This window comes from Pangasianodon hypophthalmus, chromosome 26 (assembly GCF_027358585.1).
Source record: "Pangasianodon hypophthalmus isolate fPanHyp1 chromosome 26, fPanHyp1.pri, whole genome shotgun sequence".
In the NCBI taxonomy this organism is placed as follows: Eukaryota; Metazoa; Chordata; class Actinopteri; order Siluriformes; family Pangasiidae; genus Pangasianodon; species Pangasianodon hypophthalmus.
Window position 1 is genome coordinate 19194035 of NC_069735.1, and position 17143 is coordinate 19211177.

General features: G+C 46.5%; 1 protein-coding gene across 1 annotated transcript; it reads right to left on the reverse strand.

Moving 5' to 3' along the window:
- Nucleotides 1-11104: 11104 nt before the first annotated feature.
- LOC113524839 (macrophage mannose receptor 1) lies at nucleotides 11105-16796 on the reverse strand. The gene is made up of 7 exons (XM_053229757.1): nucleotides 16694-16796; nucleotides 16425-16470; nucleotides 15192-15542; nucleotides 14759-15103; nucleotides 12494-12844; nucleotides 12073-12405; nucleotides 11105-11934 (listed from the first exon to the last, which is right to left on the reverse strand). Exons 2-7 carry the CDS (start codon nucleotides 16459-16461, stop codon nucleotides 11558-11560), a joined length of 1794 nt encoding a protein of 597 aa, XP_053085732.1. The 5' UTR covers nucleotides 16462-16470; nucleotides 16694-16796; the 3' UTR covers nucleotides 11105-11557.
- Between the last annotated feature and the right edge of the window lie 347 nt (nucleotides 16797-17143).

The window sequence follows — 17143 nt, forward strand, 5'->3', positions numbered from 1 at the left end:
AATACGTTGTAGTAAGGCATAAGCCGTGCCAGCCCATGCCAGTCCTTCTCAATAGAGCAGCATCTGCGCTGTCTGCAGTTGGAAAGTTCTGACACGACATGACAGGTCGATCTTGACCCCCCTCCTGCAGCGGCAAGTAGAGAACAGGGCCACGAGTCCAGTCTTGTACAGCCCAGAAGAAATTCACAATTCTCTTCTGAACATCCCTGATCAATGTCTCTGGAGGTTCGAGGACAGTGAAACGATGCCATAGCATGGAGGCGATCAGGTTGATGGCGACCAGTACTCTCCCCCTGTAGGACAACTGGGGCAGGACCCAAGTCCACTGAGACAACTTGGCACACACCTTGCCCACTACCCCCTCCCAGTTCTTATTTTGAAAATCTGTGGTTCCTACAAACACCCCAAGATATTTCAGACCAACTTTTCCCCACTGGAGACTGCCCGGTAGAGTGGGAGGCCCTTGTTCCTGCCACTGCCCTATTAGGAAGCTCTCACATTTATCCCAATTAACGCATGCAGAAGAAGCTCCTGTATAGATAGCTAGGCTTTGGGTCAGTGCTTGAATGTCACCTTGGTTCTTAATAAAAACAGTCACATCATCTGCATATGCTGACAACACAAGGTTTTCCTGCACCCCTCTGACTGACAGTCCCTGTAGTTCCGCTCTGAGTCGGCATAACAGTGGCTCTATCGCCAAACTATAAAGTTGTCCGGATAGTGGGCACCCCTGTCTAATTACTCTTTCCATTCTAACTGGACAGCTAAGACCACCTCCAACCTTGAGGGTAAAGCAAGCCTCAGAATACAACAATTTCAGCCACAATAGAAAATCTCTTCCTATACCAAATGCTTCAAGTGCCTGAAATAAATAACCATGTCAAAACAACCCTGTCAAAGGCTTATCCTGATCCAGAGACAAAAACCCTAAATCCCATGAGTTCAGCTTGCATAGTTCAATCATGTCTCTGACAAGAAAAAGATTGGTATACAATAAGACTGGTTCCCCTTCAGGAACTCGAGCTGCGTCAAAACGCTATGGGAACGCCTTCAGCGTGACCGCGCTCTGAATAACATGTGTAATCAGTCCAATGGATGGGCGAGACGTCACAGGCAGGGTGATGTAGCGACCCGGAAGCATAAAAGCTCGAGCGGCAAACGCCGCGCTAGCTTTTCTGTCATTCAGCAAGCGCTCTGTGTGATATTGTCTGTCTATTGTTTGTTTTTCTGTGTTGTCTGCGGCATGCCTAAGGCCAAGGACAAAACGAAACTGAAACGGGGCGAGAGCGGACAGCGTTTTAGGCTGTGTGTTCACAGTCTTTGCGTTGTCTGCTTGGGAGCGGAGCACGCAGAGTCGGTTCTCGAGGGAGCCGGCTGCTCGCATTGCAAGCGTTTGCCGAAAAAAAAAGGCTGCATGTGCTTCGCTCCCGGAAGGCTCTCTTTGAGGAGGGAGCCTTCACTCGCGTGCCTCGCAGTGCCGGCCCCGCTTCTGCCGAGGCAGAGCGGCGGTTGTGCTCGTGGGGCTCGCAGATGGATCTGGCGGAGGGAATGGAGACGAACGAGTCCCTTTCTCCCTCCTCACCCTCCAGATCCACTGTCCGCTCTCTGGGTTCGGAAGCCCACTCTGCGGTTTCTTCCCCCCAGGGAGCGGGCCCGGCGCTCCGCCTGTCTTCCTCCGAGGAGGTTGACGTGGAGGGCGCCGACTCTGATTTGCCGCAGTCTCCTCGATATGAGGAGCTGCTGGAGGTGGTTTTGTGGGCCGTTGCTAAACTTAGCATTGACTGGCCCTCTGAAACGCGGGTTGAACCGCAGGGGTCTAAGCTAGATGAGCGCTTCCTGTGCAGTAAACCGCCACCTCCACGCCAGAGCCTGCTTTTTTTCCCCGACCTCCACACCGAGGTGTCAAGGTCATGGAGGAGGCCTTTTTCAGCCCGTTTATTCGGTCCCGCCTCCTCTTACTTTGCTAACGTGGCAGGGCTGGACCATACTGGCTACAGGGCGATGCCCAGGGTTGAACAGACGCTAGCTAGCTATCTGTCCCCTGGTGCGGCTTCGTCCCTGAAGGCTCCGGCGCTGCCCACCAAGCCGCTGCGGACCACCTCAGCGCTGGTGGGCAAGGCGTACACAGCAGCGGGTCAGGCTGGTGCGTGTCTGCATACCATGGCGGTGTTACAGGTGTACCAGGCCGACCTGCTCAAGGAGCCGGATGAGCACGGGGAGATGCCATCTGAGCTCGTGACAGAGCTCAGGCGGGCCGTGGACGCCCTGCTGGCACCCTCTGGTCTGTTCGGCGGCGCTGTTAGCTCCGTCGTCGACAGGTACCAGCAGGCTCATACGCAGGCAGCGGCGTTCCAGCGGTTTCTCCCTCGCTGCTGTCTGGCTCGTGGGGCTGCTGGGCGGGGGCAGCCCCCTCCGTGTACTGCCTCCTCTCACAGGGAGGCACAGAAACAGAGCCGGGGCCCTCTGACACGAAGACGGATCTGAGGACCGTTCTTTTGGCGAGGAGGGCCGCGGCTAAGAAGCCCTGATGCCTTGGGCCCAGGGCTTCCGAGGGCGGGCCCCTCTGGGGCGGGACGGTGTACACCTCATTACACGGTGCCCGTCTCACCTCAGTGTCCTCGGGAGGTCAGTCTGCCAACCCTGCCACCTATGGTGCTTCGGAGCAGCTCTTTGGAGGCCTTCGGAGCAGCTATTTCAGTCGTTTCCTGTCGGTTCACCACTCCAGGGCACCAAACTAGCCGCTCTCGCCATACCAGAGGTCAGTCTCGAGAGACTGATTCCCTTAGTGAGCTTTCTGGCAGAGTGGAAACTTCTGCCGAATGTGTCTCAATGGGTCCTGCGTACTGTAGAGAGAGGCTACCGAATTCAGTTTGGCTCTCCTCCGTCTCGCTTTCCCGGGGTTCTTCCCACTCTGGTGGGTCCCGAGCAGGCTCTGGTAATGGAACAGGAAGTACACACTCTCCTGAGGAAGGAGGCCATCGAGGTGGTCCCTCCTCGCGACAGAGAGTCCGGGCTCTATAGCCGGTACTTCATTGTTCCCAAGAAGGTGGGAGGGCTGCGTCCCGTTTTGGACTTGCGGCAGTTGAACCTCTCAGTCGCACGACTGAAGTTCAGGATGCTCCTGGTAACACAGGTCGTGTCTCAGATCAGCTCCGAGGTTTGTCACGATCGACCTAAGAGATGCATATTTCCATATCTCCATCCTTCCTCAACACAGGAAGTTCCTGAGATTCGCTTTTGGGGGCGAAGCTTACCAATATCGGGTTCTTCCGTTCGGCCTAGCACTCTCACCCTGCACCTTCACGAAGTGTGTGGATGCTGCTCTGGCTCCTATGTGACACCGGGGCATCCGCATACTGAATTATATCGACGACTGGTTGATATTAGCTTGATCGGAGCGGGTAGGCGGTTCGGCATCGAGATGTCGTTCTTGCCCATATGAAGGAGCTGGGGTTAAGACTGAACGCCGAGAAAAGTGTGCTTTCTCCAGTACATAGGATCACTTATCTGGGCGCGGTGTGGGATTCGACCGCGATGCAGGCACGTCTGTCTCCTGCTCGGATCGAGTTGATCCTCACAGAAGTCGCAAGAGTGAGAGAAGGCCGGTCACTCACCGTGAAGCAGTTTCAGAGACTGCTGGGTCTGTTGGCAGCTGCGTCCAACGTAGTACCTTTTGGCCTGCTGTACATGAGACCCCTACAGTGGTGGCTGAAGACCAGGGGGTTCTCCCTGAGGGGAAACCCGCTCCGCATGATCAAGGTCACGCGGCAGTGCCTACGTGCCTTAGACATGTGGAGGGAACTTGGGTTCTTGTCTCAGGGCCCGGTGCTGGGAGCTCCTTGTCGCCGCGTAACGCTAGCGACGGATGCATCTCTCGCCGGATGGGGAGCGGTCATGAGTGGCCGCTCTGCCCGTGGTCTGTGGAGCTGCCGCCATCTCACTTTCTCCCGGACCTAAGAGGTTTCCACGTGTTGGTGCGTACCGACAACACGGCAGTGGTCTCTTATATCAACCACCAGGGAGGTCTGCGCTCGCGCCCCCTTTTCAGGCTGGCGCTCCAGATCCTTGTGTGGTCCCAGGGGAAACTCCTCTCGCTGAGAGCAGTTTATATCCCTGGCCATCTCAATATGGGAGCAGACGCCCTGTCGAGGCAGGGGCCGATGCCCGGGGAATGGAGGCTCCACCCCGAGGTGGTGGAGCAGATATGGCGTATGTTCGGCCGAGCTCAGGTGGATCTGTTTGTGACTCAGGAGACATCGCACTGTCCCCTCTGGTTCTCTCTGACTCATCCAGCTCCCCTAGGACTGGATGCTATGGTACAGACGTGGCTAAAAGTGCGCCGGGACGGGGTCCGCTTGCTGCTAGTAGCCCCGTTCTGGCCGGGCCGAGTATGGTTCTCGGACCTGATTTCCCTTCTCGACGGCTCTCCATGGGAGATTCCCGTCAGGAGGGACCTCCTCTCACAGGCGGGGGGCGACATCCTTCACCCCCGCCCGGAGTTGTGGAAGCTGTGGGTGTGGCCTCTGAGGGGGCACAACTCAGAGCTTCTGGTCTCTCAGCCGAGGTTGTTGAGACCATCCTCCAGTCCAGAGCTCCCTCAATGAGGAAACTGTACGCTCTGAAGTGGAAATTTTTCACTTCCTGGTGCGGAGACTGCCGGCTCGACCCTGTTCACTGCCCAGTTGGTACAGTGCTGGAGTTCCTGCAGGCCCGTCTCTCCGCAGGGCTGACCCACTCCACCCTGAAGGTCTACGTGGCGACTATTGCGGCCTGCCATGCCCCCCTCAGTGGTCAGTCAGTGGGCAGGCATGCACTGGTTACACGTTTCCTCCGCGGTGCGCTGAGGCTCAGACCTCCAGTGCGATCTCGGGTCCCTCCTTGGGACTTGGCCGTGGTTTTAGAGGCTCTCTGTAAACCCCCCTTCGAGCCCATAGAGGAGATTTCGGACCGTCTTTTGACATTGAAAACTGCCTTTCTCTTGGCGATTTCCTCTCTTAGGAGAGTGGGGGATCTTCAGGCCCTCTCTGTGGCCCCTTCTTACTTAGACTTTAAGCCCGGTCTGGCCAAAGAGCTCTTGTACCCCCGAGCGGGGCACGTACCGAAAGTTCCCTCCTCGGCACCACGGCCGGTCGTGCTGCAGGCCTTCTGTCCTCCTCCCTTTCGGGAGCCCGACCATCGGAAGCTTAATTGTACGTGTCCAGTGTACAAGTAGTGACAATACTGCTCTTGTGCAACTCACTGGTAGTCGTCCATTGATAAAAGAACTCTTAAAAACCTCAAGCAGGTCCACTCCTAAGAGTGCCCAGAAATGTCTGTAAAATTCATTCGGTAGTCCATCAATTCCAGGTGCATGTCCTGCTGCGAGCTGCTGAACCGCAGTAGCCACTTCCTGCAGTTCAAGACCTGCACCTAGCATGCTGATCTGCTCCAGAGTCAGTTTGGGCAGCTCCTGCCTGCAGGATAGGTCGCAGGCCTCAGCCCTGTAGAGGTCTGTGTAGAATTTTGTGGCTTCTCTCCTCATTTCAACTGCCTCTGTTGTTGTGGTTCCATCTGCTCATTTGAGGTACAGCATCTTGTTCTGGGGTTTTACCGTTCTGGTGAGATTGAAGAAAAAGGCACTGGGGGCATCCATGTCCTTAATGCTGGAAAAGCGAGATATTATTAGGGCTGTTTTGGCTTGTTCGTGAAGAAAGGAATTTAAAAACTTCGTCCTTCCTTCCAGTAAACTGCCCATGCTTGCATCATTCTTGCAAATCATTTTCCTTTCTATTGAGGCTATTTCTGTTTCAAGTTCTTGAATTGTGCCCTTTATTGTCTCTGATACATGTGCTGTGTATTTCTGACAAAAAACTTTAATTTGTGTTTTCCCCACCTCCCACCAAGAAACCAGGCTATTAAAGTCCCCTTTTCTTTCTCTCCACTCATCCCAAAAAACCTTGAATTTTTCACAGAACCCCTCATCCTGAAGTAGTTTTATGTTAACGTGCCAGTATGATCTATGCTTTTTTGTGACTGATATCATTAAGACTATTGTGACTAAGTTGTGATCTGAAAACCCAGTAGGGCACATGGCTGCTTTATAAAGTCTGCTTCTATTTTTTTTTTGTTAACGTAAAATCTGTCTAGTCTTGGTGCAGTGATCCTTGTGTTAGTAACTTTGACCCACGTGTATTGCTTTGTTCCCTGGTTTTTCTCCCTCCATACATCGACCAGGCCGCACTGACTGATAAGCCCCTCTAGTGCCTTAGCAGACTGTGGGTGTGGTTCCTCCCCATTTCTGTCTAGGGTGAAATCTGTGGTGCAGTTCCAGTCCCCTCCCATTACCACTAAGGATTTGCTGCCACTTTCTTGTAATGTATTCGTAAGTTTTTAATGTATGGTACTCTCTCACTACCATTGTTGGGGGCGTAGACGTTTATGAACATAAACTCTATCCCCTTTATTTCTGTGTGCACCATTAAAACCCTACCCTGCTCTAGCTCTGTTACTCATGTGTTGGTTTCACCCAGCGTTCTGTTAAAAAGTATTGCCACCCCAGCATTGACATTGGATCCATGGCTATGAAAAAGTTTCCCTTCCCACTACATTGCCCACTCGGTCTCATTGGCCTGGTCACTATGAGTCTCTTGTAAGAAAATTACGTCTATATTTTTCCGTTGTATCAATTCTCCTACTACTGCTCTTTTATTTCTGTCCCTGCCACCATTGATATTTAGAGACCCTATTTTTAACTTCTCCATTGGAGGGACTAGAAGGAAAAAGAAAGAGCAAGTGAGGACAGCAGTGCAAAGAGAGGAAAACACCTCATATGTCTTCATTTGAGCTTTCTTTTGACTGAGGACTTCTGTAACTTTGCTAGATGATTCTTTAGACGGTATCTCTTTCTTTGATCTAGTGCGTCATAACTTGCTCTTCTTTGTATTTTTACTATGGATGCTATGAATTTATCAATGTCTGGGAAAAAATCTTTGACCTCAACTGATTTACCAAAAGTCTCATCCAAGAAGTCAGTTATTTCAGTTAATGTGTAGAGCTGTTGATCTCCCCCAAACTGCGACACGCTGATGTCTGATATGTCAGAACGGTTGTCTTCTTGCAGCTCCTGCTCCTGCTCTGTTTGAGAGCTTGCTGGTTCCCCATCTCTAACTGAAGCAGTGGTTTGCTCAGCGTCCTGTCCTCCGGCAGTATCTGCCTGCTCCACACCACAGCTTCCTCCCTGTCCTGTGTTTTGTGTGGGTAAACAAACCTTTTATGCCCAATGTCCCCACATTCGAAGTACCTCATGCTCCCAGTGCTGGCGTACAGCATGTATGATTTTCCCTCATGCCATACTCTGAATGAGATATCCAGTGTGGACTCATTTATAAACATGAGCACTGTGCGCCTGAAAGAGACGACGTGCTTTAGCGCTGGGTTTTTACAGTTTAGAGGGACCATTCTCACACTACTCACTATTTTCCTGAAGCGAAAACAACATATCGAGACAACTCCCTCTCGATATCCTCGTTGGGAATAAACGGAGGAATGTTTGACACAGTGACTTCTGTTGTTGTTGCACCCAGCGGCGTAACGGAATATAGCTCTCCACTTACCATTATTCTGTTTTCAATCAGCTGATGCATGAGCTCACTGTCTTTTACAAACACCACCACGGCTTTATTCATCCGTGATGCGACACGATGTTTTCACATACGACATTCTCTCCTACCTCCAGTAGCACCTGCTCCACTGAGGCCTCGGAGTTCACCTCACACCGCACTCCATGCCAGAGTGAGAGAAGATGGGCTCCACCGCTCAGGTGATCCGCCATCCCTGCACTCCACCACAAGATCAACAGCTCCCCGCGGCAACAAATAAATCTATTTTCACCACTTACTTTTTTTTTTTTGTTACTGTTATTATTCTCCTAGTGATTGTGCTTTAAAGTTTCAGTGCACTGCACTAAAGAAAAAGTTTTAAGCATTAGAAAAAGCTCCTACGCCACTCTCACCCACCAACTCCCAGCATGCACCAGAGAGAGAGAGAGAGAGAGACCTAATGCCACCCCCCCCGTTCCTTTAAAGACCCAATCAGATCTCTGAAAGGACTTGGCACAAGAACTCCCACAATCCCTTTCTCCATATACAATGACTAATCACATCAATCCTCTTCTTCTTCTTCTTCTTCTTCAGTGTTCCGTGTTCCTTCCTCCGTTCTATCATTAACACTCAACCAATCAGCTCGGCCCTCTGTCTCTATCAACCAATCAGCTTGCTCCTCTATCCCTATAAACCAGTCAAAGCTCTCCTCTGTCTCTGTCAACCAATCACATGATTCCATTTCTTTCAACCAATCAGCTCTCTCCTATATTTCTGTGAACCAACCCGCTCACTCGTCTTTTTCTAGCAACCGAACCCGCCCTTCTTGCTCTGTTAACCAATCATCACTCTCCTCCTCCTCTAAGCAGTTGCCCCTCCCACCTCCAAGGGGCAGGGCTAAGGACACATCCTCTTTCACCAACAAATGAGTTCTCTCTTCCTTCTCTCTCAACCAGTCAGCTGTTTCCTCTGTCTGCATCAACCAATCAGGTCTTTCTCTACTCTCTGCCAACCAATCAGCTTTCTCCACTTCCTCCTCTAAGCGGTTGCCCCTCCCACCTCTGAGGGGTGGGGTTAAGATCACATCTCCTCTGTGTGATTGTGGCCGGCAGTCGAGGAGGTTGATGGTGTGTAATGGTGGACCGAACCATGGCCGGGCCTTCTACACCTGTGCAGGTAGGAGGAGCTCAGGCCCCGCCCCTCGCTACTCCACCCATACAGGCTCCGCCTCTCGTAACAATGGGTGTGGCTTCTTTAAGTGGGAGTCGGCTCTGATTAAATCTTCAGCTGTGAGCGGAAACACTTCAGCGCTGAGCTTCAACCTGAGAACAGCAGCTTCCAGAAACTTTCGATAAAGTCCTGTTTGTCTCACTCTAAACCTGTCTCACTCTAAACCTGTACTCACTGTCTCACTGTCTCACTCTAAACCTGTCTCACTCTAAACCTGTCTCACTGTCTCACTGTCTCACTCTAAACCTGTCTCACTCTAAACCTGTCTCACTGTCTCACTCTAAACCTGTCTCACTCTAAACCTGTATCACTGTCTCACTGTCTCACTCTAAACCTGTCTCACTCTAAACCTGTCTCACTGTCTCACTGTCTCACTCTAAACCTGTTTCACTCTAAACCTGTCTGTCTCACTGTCTCACTCTAAACCTGTCTCACTCTAAACCTGTCTGTCTCACTGTCTCACTCTAAACCTGTTTCACTCTAAACCTGTCTGTCTCACTGTCTCACTCTAAACCTGTTTCACTCTAAACCTGTCTGTCTCACTCTAAACCTGTCTGTCTCACTGTCTCACTCTAAACCTGTCTCACTCTAAACCTGTCTGTCTCACTGTCTCACTCTAAACCTGTCTGTCTCACTATCTCACTCTAAACTTGTCTGTCTAACTGTCTCACACTAAACCTGTCTCACTCTAAACCTGTCTGTCTCACTCTAAATCTGTCTGTCTCACTGTCTCACTCTAAACCTGTCTGTCTCACTCTAAACCTGTCTGTCTCACTCTAAATCTGTCTGTCTCACTGTCTCACTCTAAACCTGCCTGTCTCACTCTAAACCTGTCTGTCTCACTGTCTCACTCTAAACCTGTCTGTCTCACTCTAAACCTGTCTCACTCTAAACCTGTCTGTCTCACTGTCTCACTCTAAACCTGTCTGTCTAAACCTGTCTGTCTCACTCTCTAACACAACAGTTGTGGTGGAAGTTTCCTCCAAGTTTCAACCAACAAAACTTTCAGTTCAACCACACTACAGCATCAACAATCTGCTCATATCTTCTCCATTTAAGCCAGAGTTCAGGTCAGGACTATGAGAAGTGTTCTTTCAAAACGCAGCTGGTGATTTGGATCATTATCCTGCTGAAAAATCCACTTCTGTCTCTTGAATCATTTCATCACTGATTTCTGAAGTTTGCATCCAGAATGCTTCAGTACACTTCTGAGTTCATGATGCCATCAGTGAACACATGCTCCTTAACACCACTGAAGGAACAACAACCACAGCCTCCTCCGTGCTTTAGAGAACCCTTAGTGCAGTGTGGTTGGAGTTCTTCTCCTGCCTTTCTCCACGCAAACCCTCTACCATCAGATCCATCAGAGCTACATTAGGATTCATCTGAAAATAAGAGAGTTCTCCAGAAGCTGCTGTGTTTCTGTGCATGTTCTTTTGCACATTTCATCCTTGCTTTTTTATTCTGGAGGCTGATGAATGGCTCCCCTCTGTACTCATGCTCGTTGATCCTGTTTTGAATAGTTTCTGCTCTACTGATACTTACTTTTCACTTTCATACAGTTCCCCTATCAGAGGAACACATGCTGTAGTTCATCACATCAACTATTACATTAACAACCAAAAATCCAGCATCAACCTTTTTTTGTCTAATTATGAACAGTATATCTATTATTTTTTATATTTTCAAACTTAACAATCTATTTTTTTGGAAAATGTTTTGCTTTAAATAGTGTGCTTATGGTATCTTTCTATAAAATAAGTGCCACTTGGTTTGACATGTTGTTTTCTAATGCAGTGAAATTCATACATTTGTAAGTGTGTCTAAATGCTACTGTAAATAGATCATATATTATATATTATATATTATATTCAAATAGATCGATTTTATTTTGTGTGGCCAGCTGCAGCATTATGACAGCTGACAGATCATTGCATTATTCTGTACAAGTTAGCACACTGGCTAGTATCTAGACAGGCTAATAAGCATGCTATTTCACTATTTACTCTATTTAGCTTGGTGGCTAGTCAATGCACCTGCTAATGGCAAAAAATAATAATAATAATAATAATAATAATAAGTAGCATGGTGGAATCTTTTCTGCTGCAGAAGTTGGGTGTGTTTCAAATTAAAAATGAACTACACTATACACTCCTCCCCTTGCTCCTTGTTCTGTAAATGCTGTAAGTGAACACAAGGGGAAGTGAGATAACAGAATAACAGTTTTGGACAACAGAATGAACTTTATATTCCATTTGTAAAGAGGGTATAGTGAATTTAAAAAGAAAAATCGCCTTTGATCGAACCTTTATTATGAACAGAAAAATTGCAGTATTTATTGTACATCATTACTGAAAAAGCTTATCAAATAAATCCAGTTTCATTCAGAAGAAATGGAAGATAAAATATATAAAGTAGTTTTTTAATCAACATGCTACATTCAGTCTAAACCAAACTCCCCAAACCACAGCAGCTACATCTGAAACAGCAACAGGAAATTAACACGTAGAACATTAGCATCTATTCATAAACCATTCACATCTTCATAAACAGAGAGAGAGAGAGAGAGAGAGAGAGAGAGAGAGAGAACAGGTAGTTAGTTCAGTATTAGAATAAAATGGTTAGAACTCTAGAATCTGTGGCTGTCTCTTGGAGGAGAACCGTTAAAGCTCCTGTACAGAACCATACAATAGAAGAGTTTCCCTTTCAGACAGAATTCCAAATAAAACACCTACAGAATCAGAGAACCCCTAAGTACCCAAAGAACCATCTGTGTGACACAGAGCTCTGTAGTGAGACTGACAGTTCTTATCTCTCCATGTGTAGTTTGTCTGTGGAACGACGGCGCCGCAGTGCTCAGAGAGCTGATGCTCGGGCTGTTTCCCTTCATCCCAGTTGGCGTACGGAAACACAGCCTTCCCATCGGCCCAAATCCAGAACCCGAAGAGAAGGCTCTGTCTAAGCCCCACCCACACAGGCTGAGAGACACGCCTCCTCCTGAGCTCAAACTCCAATTTTTCCTGTTCAGCTTTAGACTCAATCTGCCAAAACCCAGCCCTGTTCTCTTTATCACAGTAATCCAGCGCTTTCTCCCAGCTCAGAGCCACATCACTCACATGGATGGAAGCTGATAGAGACACAAAAACCCAAAAGGAGGAGGATGGTTTAGAGAGATATCAGAGGCAGAGACTCACACCAGCTGTGTTCTAGTCATTATACAGAAGATTGCTGAGATGATTCTACTGTTTGGAAAGTCGACACTTACTGTTGTAGCACAGAGCAGAGTGATTATTACTGCACGGCACTGAATGCCATTTTCCTCCAGTCAGTGCTACACAGTTTGCTGATTGCTGAGGATGATCACTCGCCCAGTTTCTGTAGGCGGAGTTTCCTCCCTCAGTCCACTGCCAGCGATCACGCAGCAGGCCGATCCAGAAGGGCATGTTGCTGTTTAACCCTTTAATCTTCACCTCTTCATTTTGCTGCTGATCTCTGATGCTGACCAGGTCAGTGTAGTTCCCCCTGCAGTAACGCTGAGCTTCATACCAGGTCTTACTCTCAAGGATTAGATGATAATTAGGAGTCTGTGAAGAAGCAGCTGTGGAAAGTGCAAGAATAAGACAATTATATGTTTAGATGTTATGTTTAGATTTAAATAGTTATATTGTAATTAGGTCACATGTTACCTTGTTCATAGCACATGAAATATCTCTTCTCTGTGCACTGAAGACTTTCCCATGCCCCATCAGCCTTCATAGCAGTGCAGCAGGTCGATGTCCCACAATCCCCTGCCAGATTTCTGAATGTTACAGGATCATCATTAGACCATTTCTCACTGGACTGATTGCGATAGAGACCGATCCAGCCGTTACAGAGACCAGCCATCATATTCTCCAGTTCAGTGTTGTCTTCATCAGAGTACACAGTGACGAGGTCAGTGTAATTTTCTCTGCAAGCTGCCCGAGCCTCAGTCTGATTCATTTCACCCGGAATGAGATGGAAGGTAGTGAGGCGGCTGTGGACTGGAGGAGAAAAGGCTGTGGAAGAAATTTCTCCTGTTAATGCAGCAGGACAGAGATGAAAGGAGGGAAATGTGATGTGGATGAACGGCTATGTGCTGTTTTCCATTCAGACTGAGAGACTGTTTGCAGCTCCAGAACAGCGGCCTGTTGGTGAAGTGACTCAGAAAAGTGAAAACACTGTGATGGGAAAACAGCTGGAGCTTTATACAGATGTGGAGCTTTATACAGATGTGAAAACAGCTGGAGCTTTATAGAGATGTGAAAACAGCTGGAACTTTATACAGATGTGAAAACAGCTGGAGCTTTATAGAGATGTGAAAACAGCTGGAGCTTTATAGAGATGTGAAAACAGCTGGAGCTTTATACAGATGTGAAACAGTGAAAGTCATGAAGTGAGGACTGTTTTTTCCAGGTGACTGCACAGATCTCTATCTGATCTAATCTAATCTTCAGATTGTTATAGATGTATTAATAATCTAATCTAATCCGATCTGATCAGATCTGATCTGTTCTACTCTGATTTAATCCGATCTAATCTAATCTGATGTAATCTAATCCGATCAAGTCTATTCTAATTCAATCCAATCTAATTTATTCTAATCCAATCTGATCTGATCTAATCTAATCTGATACAATTTAATCTAATTTAATCTGATCTTATCTGATCTAATCTAATTTAATCTAAACTAATGTAATCTAATCTGATTTAATCTAATCTGATCATCATTATTATAACAGCAGTAATAATGTTGGGAGTTTGACGCTGTTTTAATGTCGATTGACTGTAAACTACATTTCAGTAGGAAATAATATTTGTGTCTGTTTTGTTTGTGAAATAAACTGGTGTCATTTTTATGTCATTTTTCATAAATCATTGAAAACGAAGCCTTTTCTTTTGCACTTCATATCAGTGCTAATACTAACCAGCGTGTCTTAGCACAGTTACACGCACTTCACTCTCTTTATTTCTGACATGAAAAACACATTTCCACAAACTCCTGTGACACACTAGAAGCTAACACTATTCCTGAAATCAACAAACTCAACAAACTAATCTTATTAAATTCATTCTTATTAAATTATTCACATTACTGACAAACATCTAACATCTACAATCTTCAGATATTGCTCTAACCTCTTCTTTTATTCAGGTTTAGCCAAGATTACGCTCATCAGAAGTTCATTTTAAACTTCACACTACAGCAGCTCTGTACACTATCACAGGACATTTTACTGCACAAATATATTTAAATGTTTTTCTTTTAAAAGCAAACAGGTGACAAAACCACTTAAACTACAGCTGATGGAAACTCAGATTGCTGAAATGATGAAAAAACATTCTGACTTTTACAGGAGCTGAACCGAAGTTCACAAAGCGGCACATTCCTGTTGTATTTTAAACAGTGTTTTCCCCTGATGTGTCTGTGACATTAATCAGATATGAAGCTGCTCTGGACATCAACTAGTTAAAGATCATCATCAAAATATGAATTATTAAATTCACATCCAGCTTAAATGCCATCTAACTTTTATTCTAAATATTAACACATTAATATTAAGTACTCTTAAAACTCAAAACGGTTTACAGTCTGCGCTTTTCAGCCATGTTTGTGTATAAAGTGGGATTTAAAGCCGTCAGTGTGTAAGACGGCGTCTGCGTCCCTCCTGGTGATGAGTTATTAAACCTCCACACCACGGGATAAACCTGATTAAAGACTCTGACACTCTGAGCATCAAAACTGTTTCAAATACAGCAGCCCAAAAAAAGAAAAACATTCCCACGTGTGTGTGTGTGTGTGTGTGTGTGTGTGTGTGTGTGTGTGTGTGTTCTGTCGCTACGGTGTGTGTAAATGATTACTCTGTAACTTTTAAAGTCTCCTTTAAAAAGATTGCTGAGATGAACTTACTGTTTGGAAAGTCGACACTTACTGTTGTAGCACAGAGCGTAGTGATTATTACTGCACGGCACTGAATGCCATTTTTCTCCTTTTTTCAGTGCTACACAGTCGTTTGGTCGTGATGATGGCTGAGGTTCATTGTGCTCCCAGTTTCTGTAGGCGGAGTTTCCTCCCTCAGTCCATTGCCAGTCATCACGCAGCAGGCCGATCCAGAAGGGCGTGTTGCTGTTTAACCCTTTAATCTTCACCTCTTCATTTTGCTGCTGATCTCTGATGCTGACCAGGTCAGTGTAGTTCCCCCTGCAGTAACGCTGAGCTTCATACCAGGTCTTACTCTCAAGGATTAGATGATAATTAGGAGTCTGTGAAGAAGCAGCTGTGGAAGGTGCAAGAATAAGACAATTATATGTTTAGATGTTATGTTTAGATTTAAATAGTTATATTGTAATTAGGTCACATGTTACCTTGTTCATAGCACATGAAATATCTCGTCCCTGTGCACTGAAGACTTTCCCATGCCCCATCAGCCTTCATAGCAGTGCAGCAGGTCGATGTCCCACAATCCCCTGCCAGATTTCTGAATGTTACAGGATCACCATTAGACCATTTCTCACTGGACTGACCGCGATAGAGACCGATCCAGCCGTTACAGAGACCAGCCATCATACTCTCCAGTTCAGTGTTGTCTTCATCAGAGTACAGAGTGACGAGGTCAGTGTAATTTTCTCTGCAAGCTGCCCGAGCCTCAGTCTGATTCATGTGAACCGGAATGAGATGGAAGGTAGTGAGGCGGCTGTGGCCTGGAGGAGAAAAGGCTGTGGAAGAAATTTCTCCTGTTAATGCAGCAGGACAGAGATGAAAGGAGGGAAATGTGATGTGGATGAACGGCTATGTGCTGTTTTCCATTCAGACTGAGAGACTGTTTGCAGCTCCAGAACAGCGGCCTGTTGGTGAAGTGACTCAGAAAAGTGAAAACACTGTGATGGGAAAACAGCTGGAGCTTTATACAGATGTGAAAACAGCTGGAGCTTTGTGACATTAATCAGATATGAAGCTGCTCTGGACATCAACTAGTTAAAGATCATCATCAAAATATGAATTATTAAATTCACATTCAGCTTAAATGCCATCTAACTTTTATTCTAAATATTAACACATCTAGAAACGACTGAAATAAAACCAACAGAACAGCAAGAAACCATAAACTACTTTCTCCTGAGTAACGGAAACATACAGGACAATAAATACACAGTTTACGCTCGGTTTACAGTCTGCGCTTTTCAGCCATGTTTGTGTATAAAGCGGGATTTAAAGCCGTCAGTGTGTAAGACGGCGTCTGCGTCCCTCCTGGTGATGAGTTATTAAACCTCCACACCACGGGATAAACCTGATTAAAGACTCTGACACTCTGAGCATCAAAACTGTTTCAAATACAGCAGCCCAAAAAAAGAAAAACATTCCCACGTGTGTGTGTGTGTGTGTGTTCTGTCGCTACGGTGTGTGTAAATGATTACTCTGTAACTTTAAAGTCTCCTCACTTTTAATTCTATTTAATTCCATTTTCGGATGAGTTACAAACCAACGGAAATCAGTCTCACTGTGTCCTGAGTCAGCGCACTGGAGCTTGCACAGAGATTTTACTTCCACACTGAGAGCTCAAAGGACGTCAAGTCTATAGATTAGAATTCAGTATTTACCTGAGAGCAGGAGGAACACGACTGACACGGTTACCATGGTGATGCCCTGTGTGTTTAAAATCCAACATCAGCTCATAATAATAATAATAATAATAATAATAATAATAAACATGACTTGCACCCAGAAGAAGGGCTTTTTGTCAGAGAGCAGCTCTCTGTGGTGTGTGAAGTGTAAATGATTAAAGCAGCGTGTGAATTTGCCAATAACTAATCAGTGATATGAGAAAGTGATCAGGTGAACAGATCCAGGTAAAGTGCTGCAGTCTTACCTGATGAGGTGCTCGCTGCTGAATGGAGTCTTAATGTTCAGATCAAACCCCTTTAACATCCCTCACTGTGGTGATGTCACATGATCAGGAAGGACAGGAGCTGATAAACAAATGCACCAGGTTCAAACAGGAAAACTATGTTGTGTTTATATTTTTATAACCAAAGGGACTTTCTCACAGCAAAGAACAGGGCTGCTATTGTCCTACCACTGAGACAGGTGATGGTGAAGATGATGATGATGATGATGATGATGGTGATAGTGATGATGATGGTGGTGATGATGATGGTGATAGTGATGATGATGATGAATAAATAGAGTCAGGGAAAAAAGGTTACACAGACTGTGGTGAATGTTTTCAGATGAATGCTGATGATTGGTGAACACGTGTTTGAGTGTAAATACAGTTTTTTTTTACAATCACTTTGGCACTAATTTCAGAACCTTCATG

Bases quoted from the DNA above. Each gene is read 5' to 3' on its own strand.
- LOC113524839 (XM_053229757.1), bottom strand. From the start codon at position 16,461: ATGGTAACCGTGTCAGTCGTGTTCCTCCTGCTCTCAG. The intron at 15,104-15,191 runs GTAACATGTGAC...CACCTTCCACAG, and splicing joins TTTCATGTGCTATGAACAAG to CTGCTTCTTCACAGACTCCT. The intron at 12,406-12,493 runs GTAACATGTGAC...CACTTTCCACAG, and splicing joins TTTCATGTGCTATGAACAAG to CTGCTTCTTCACAGACTCCT.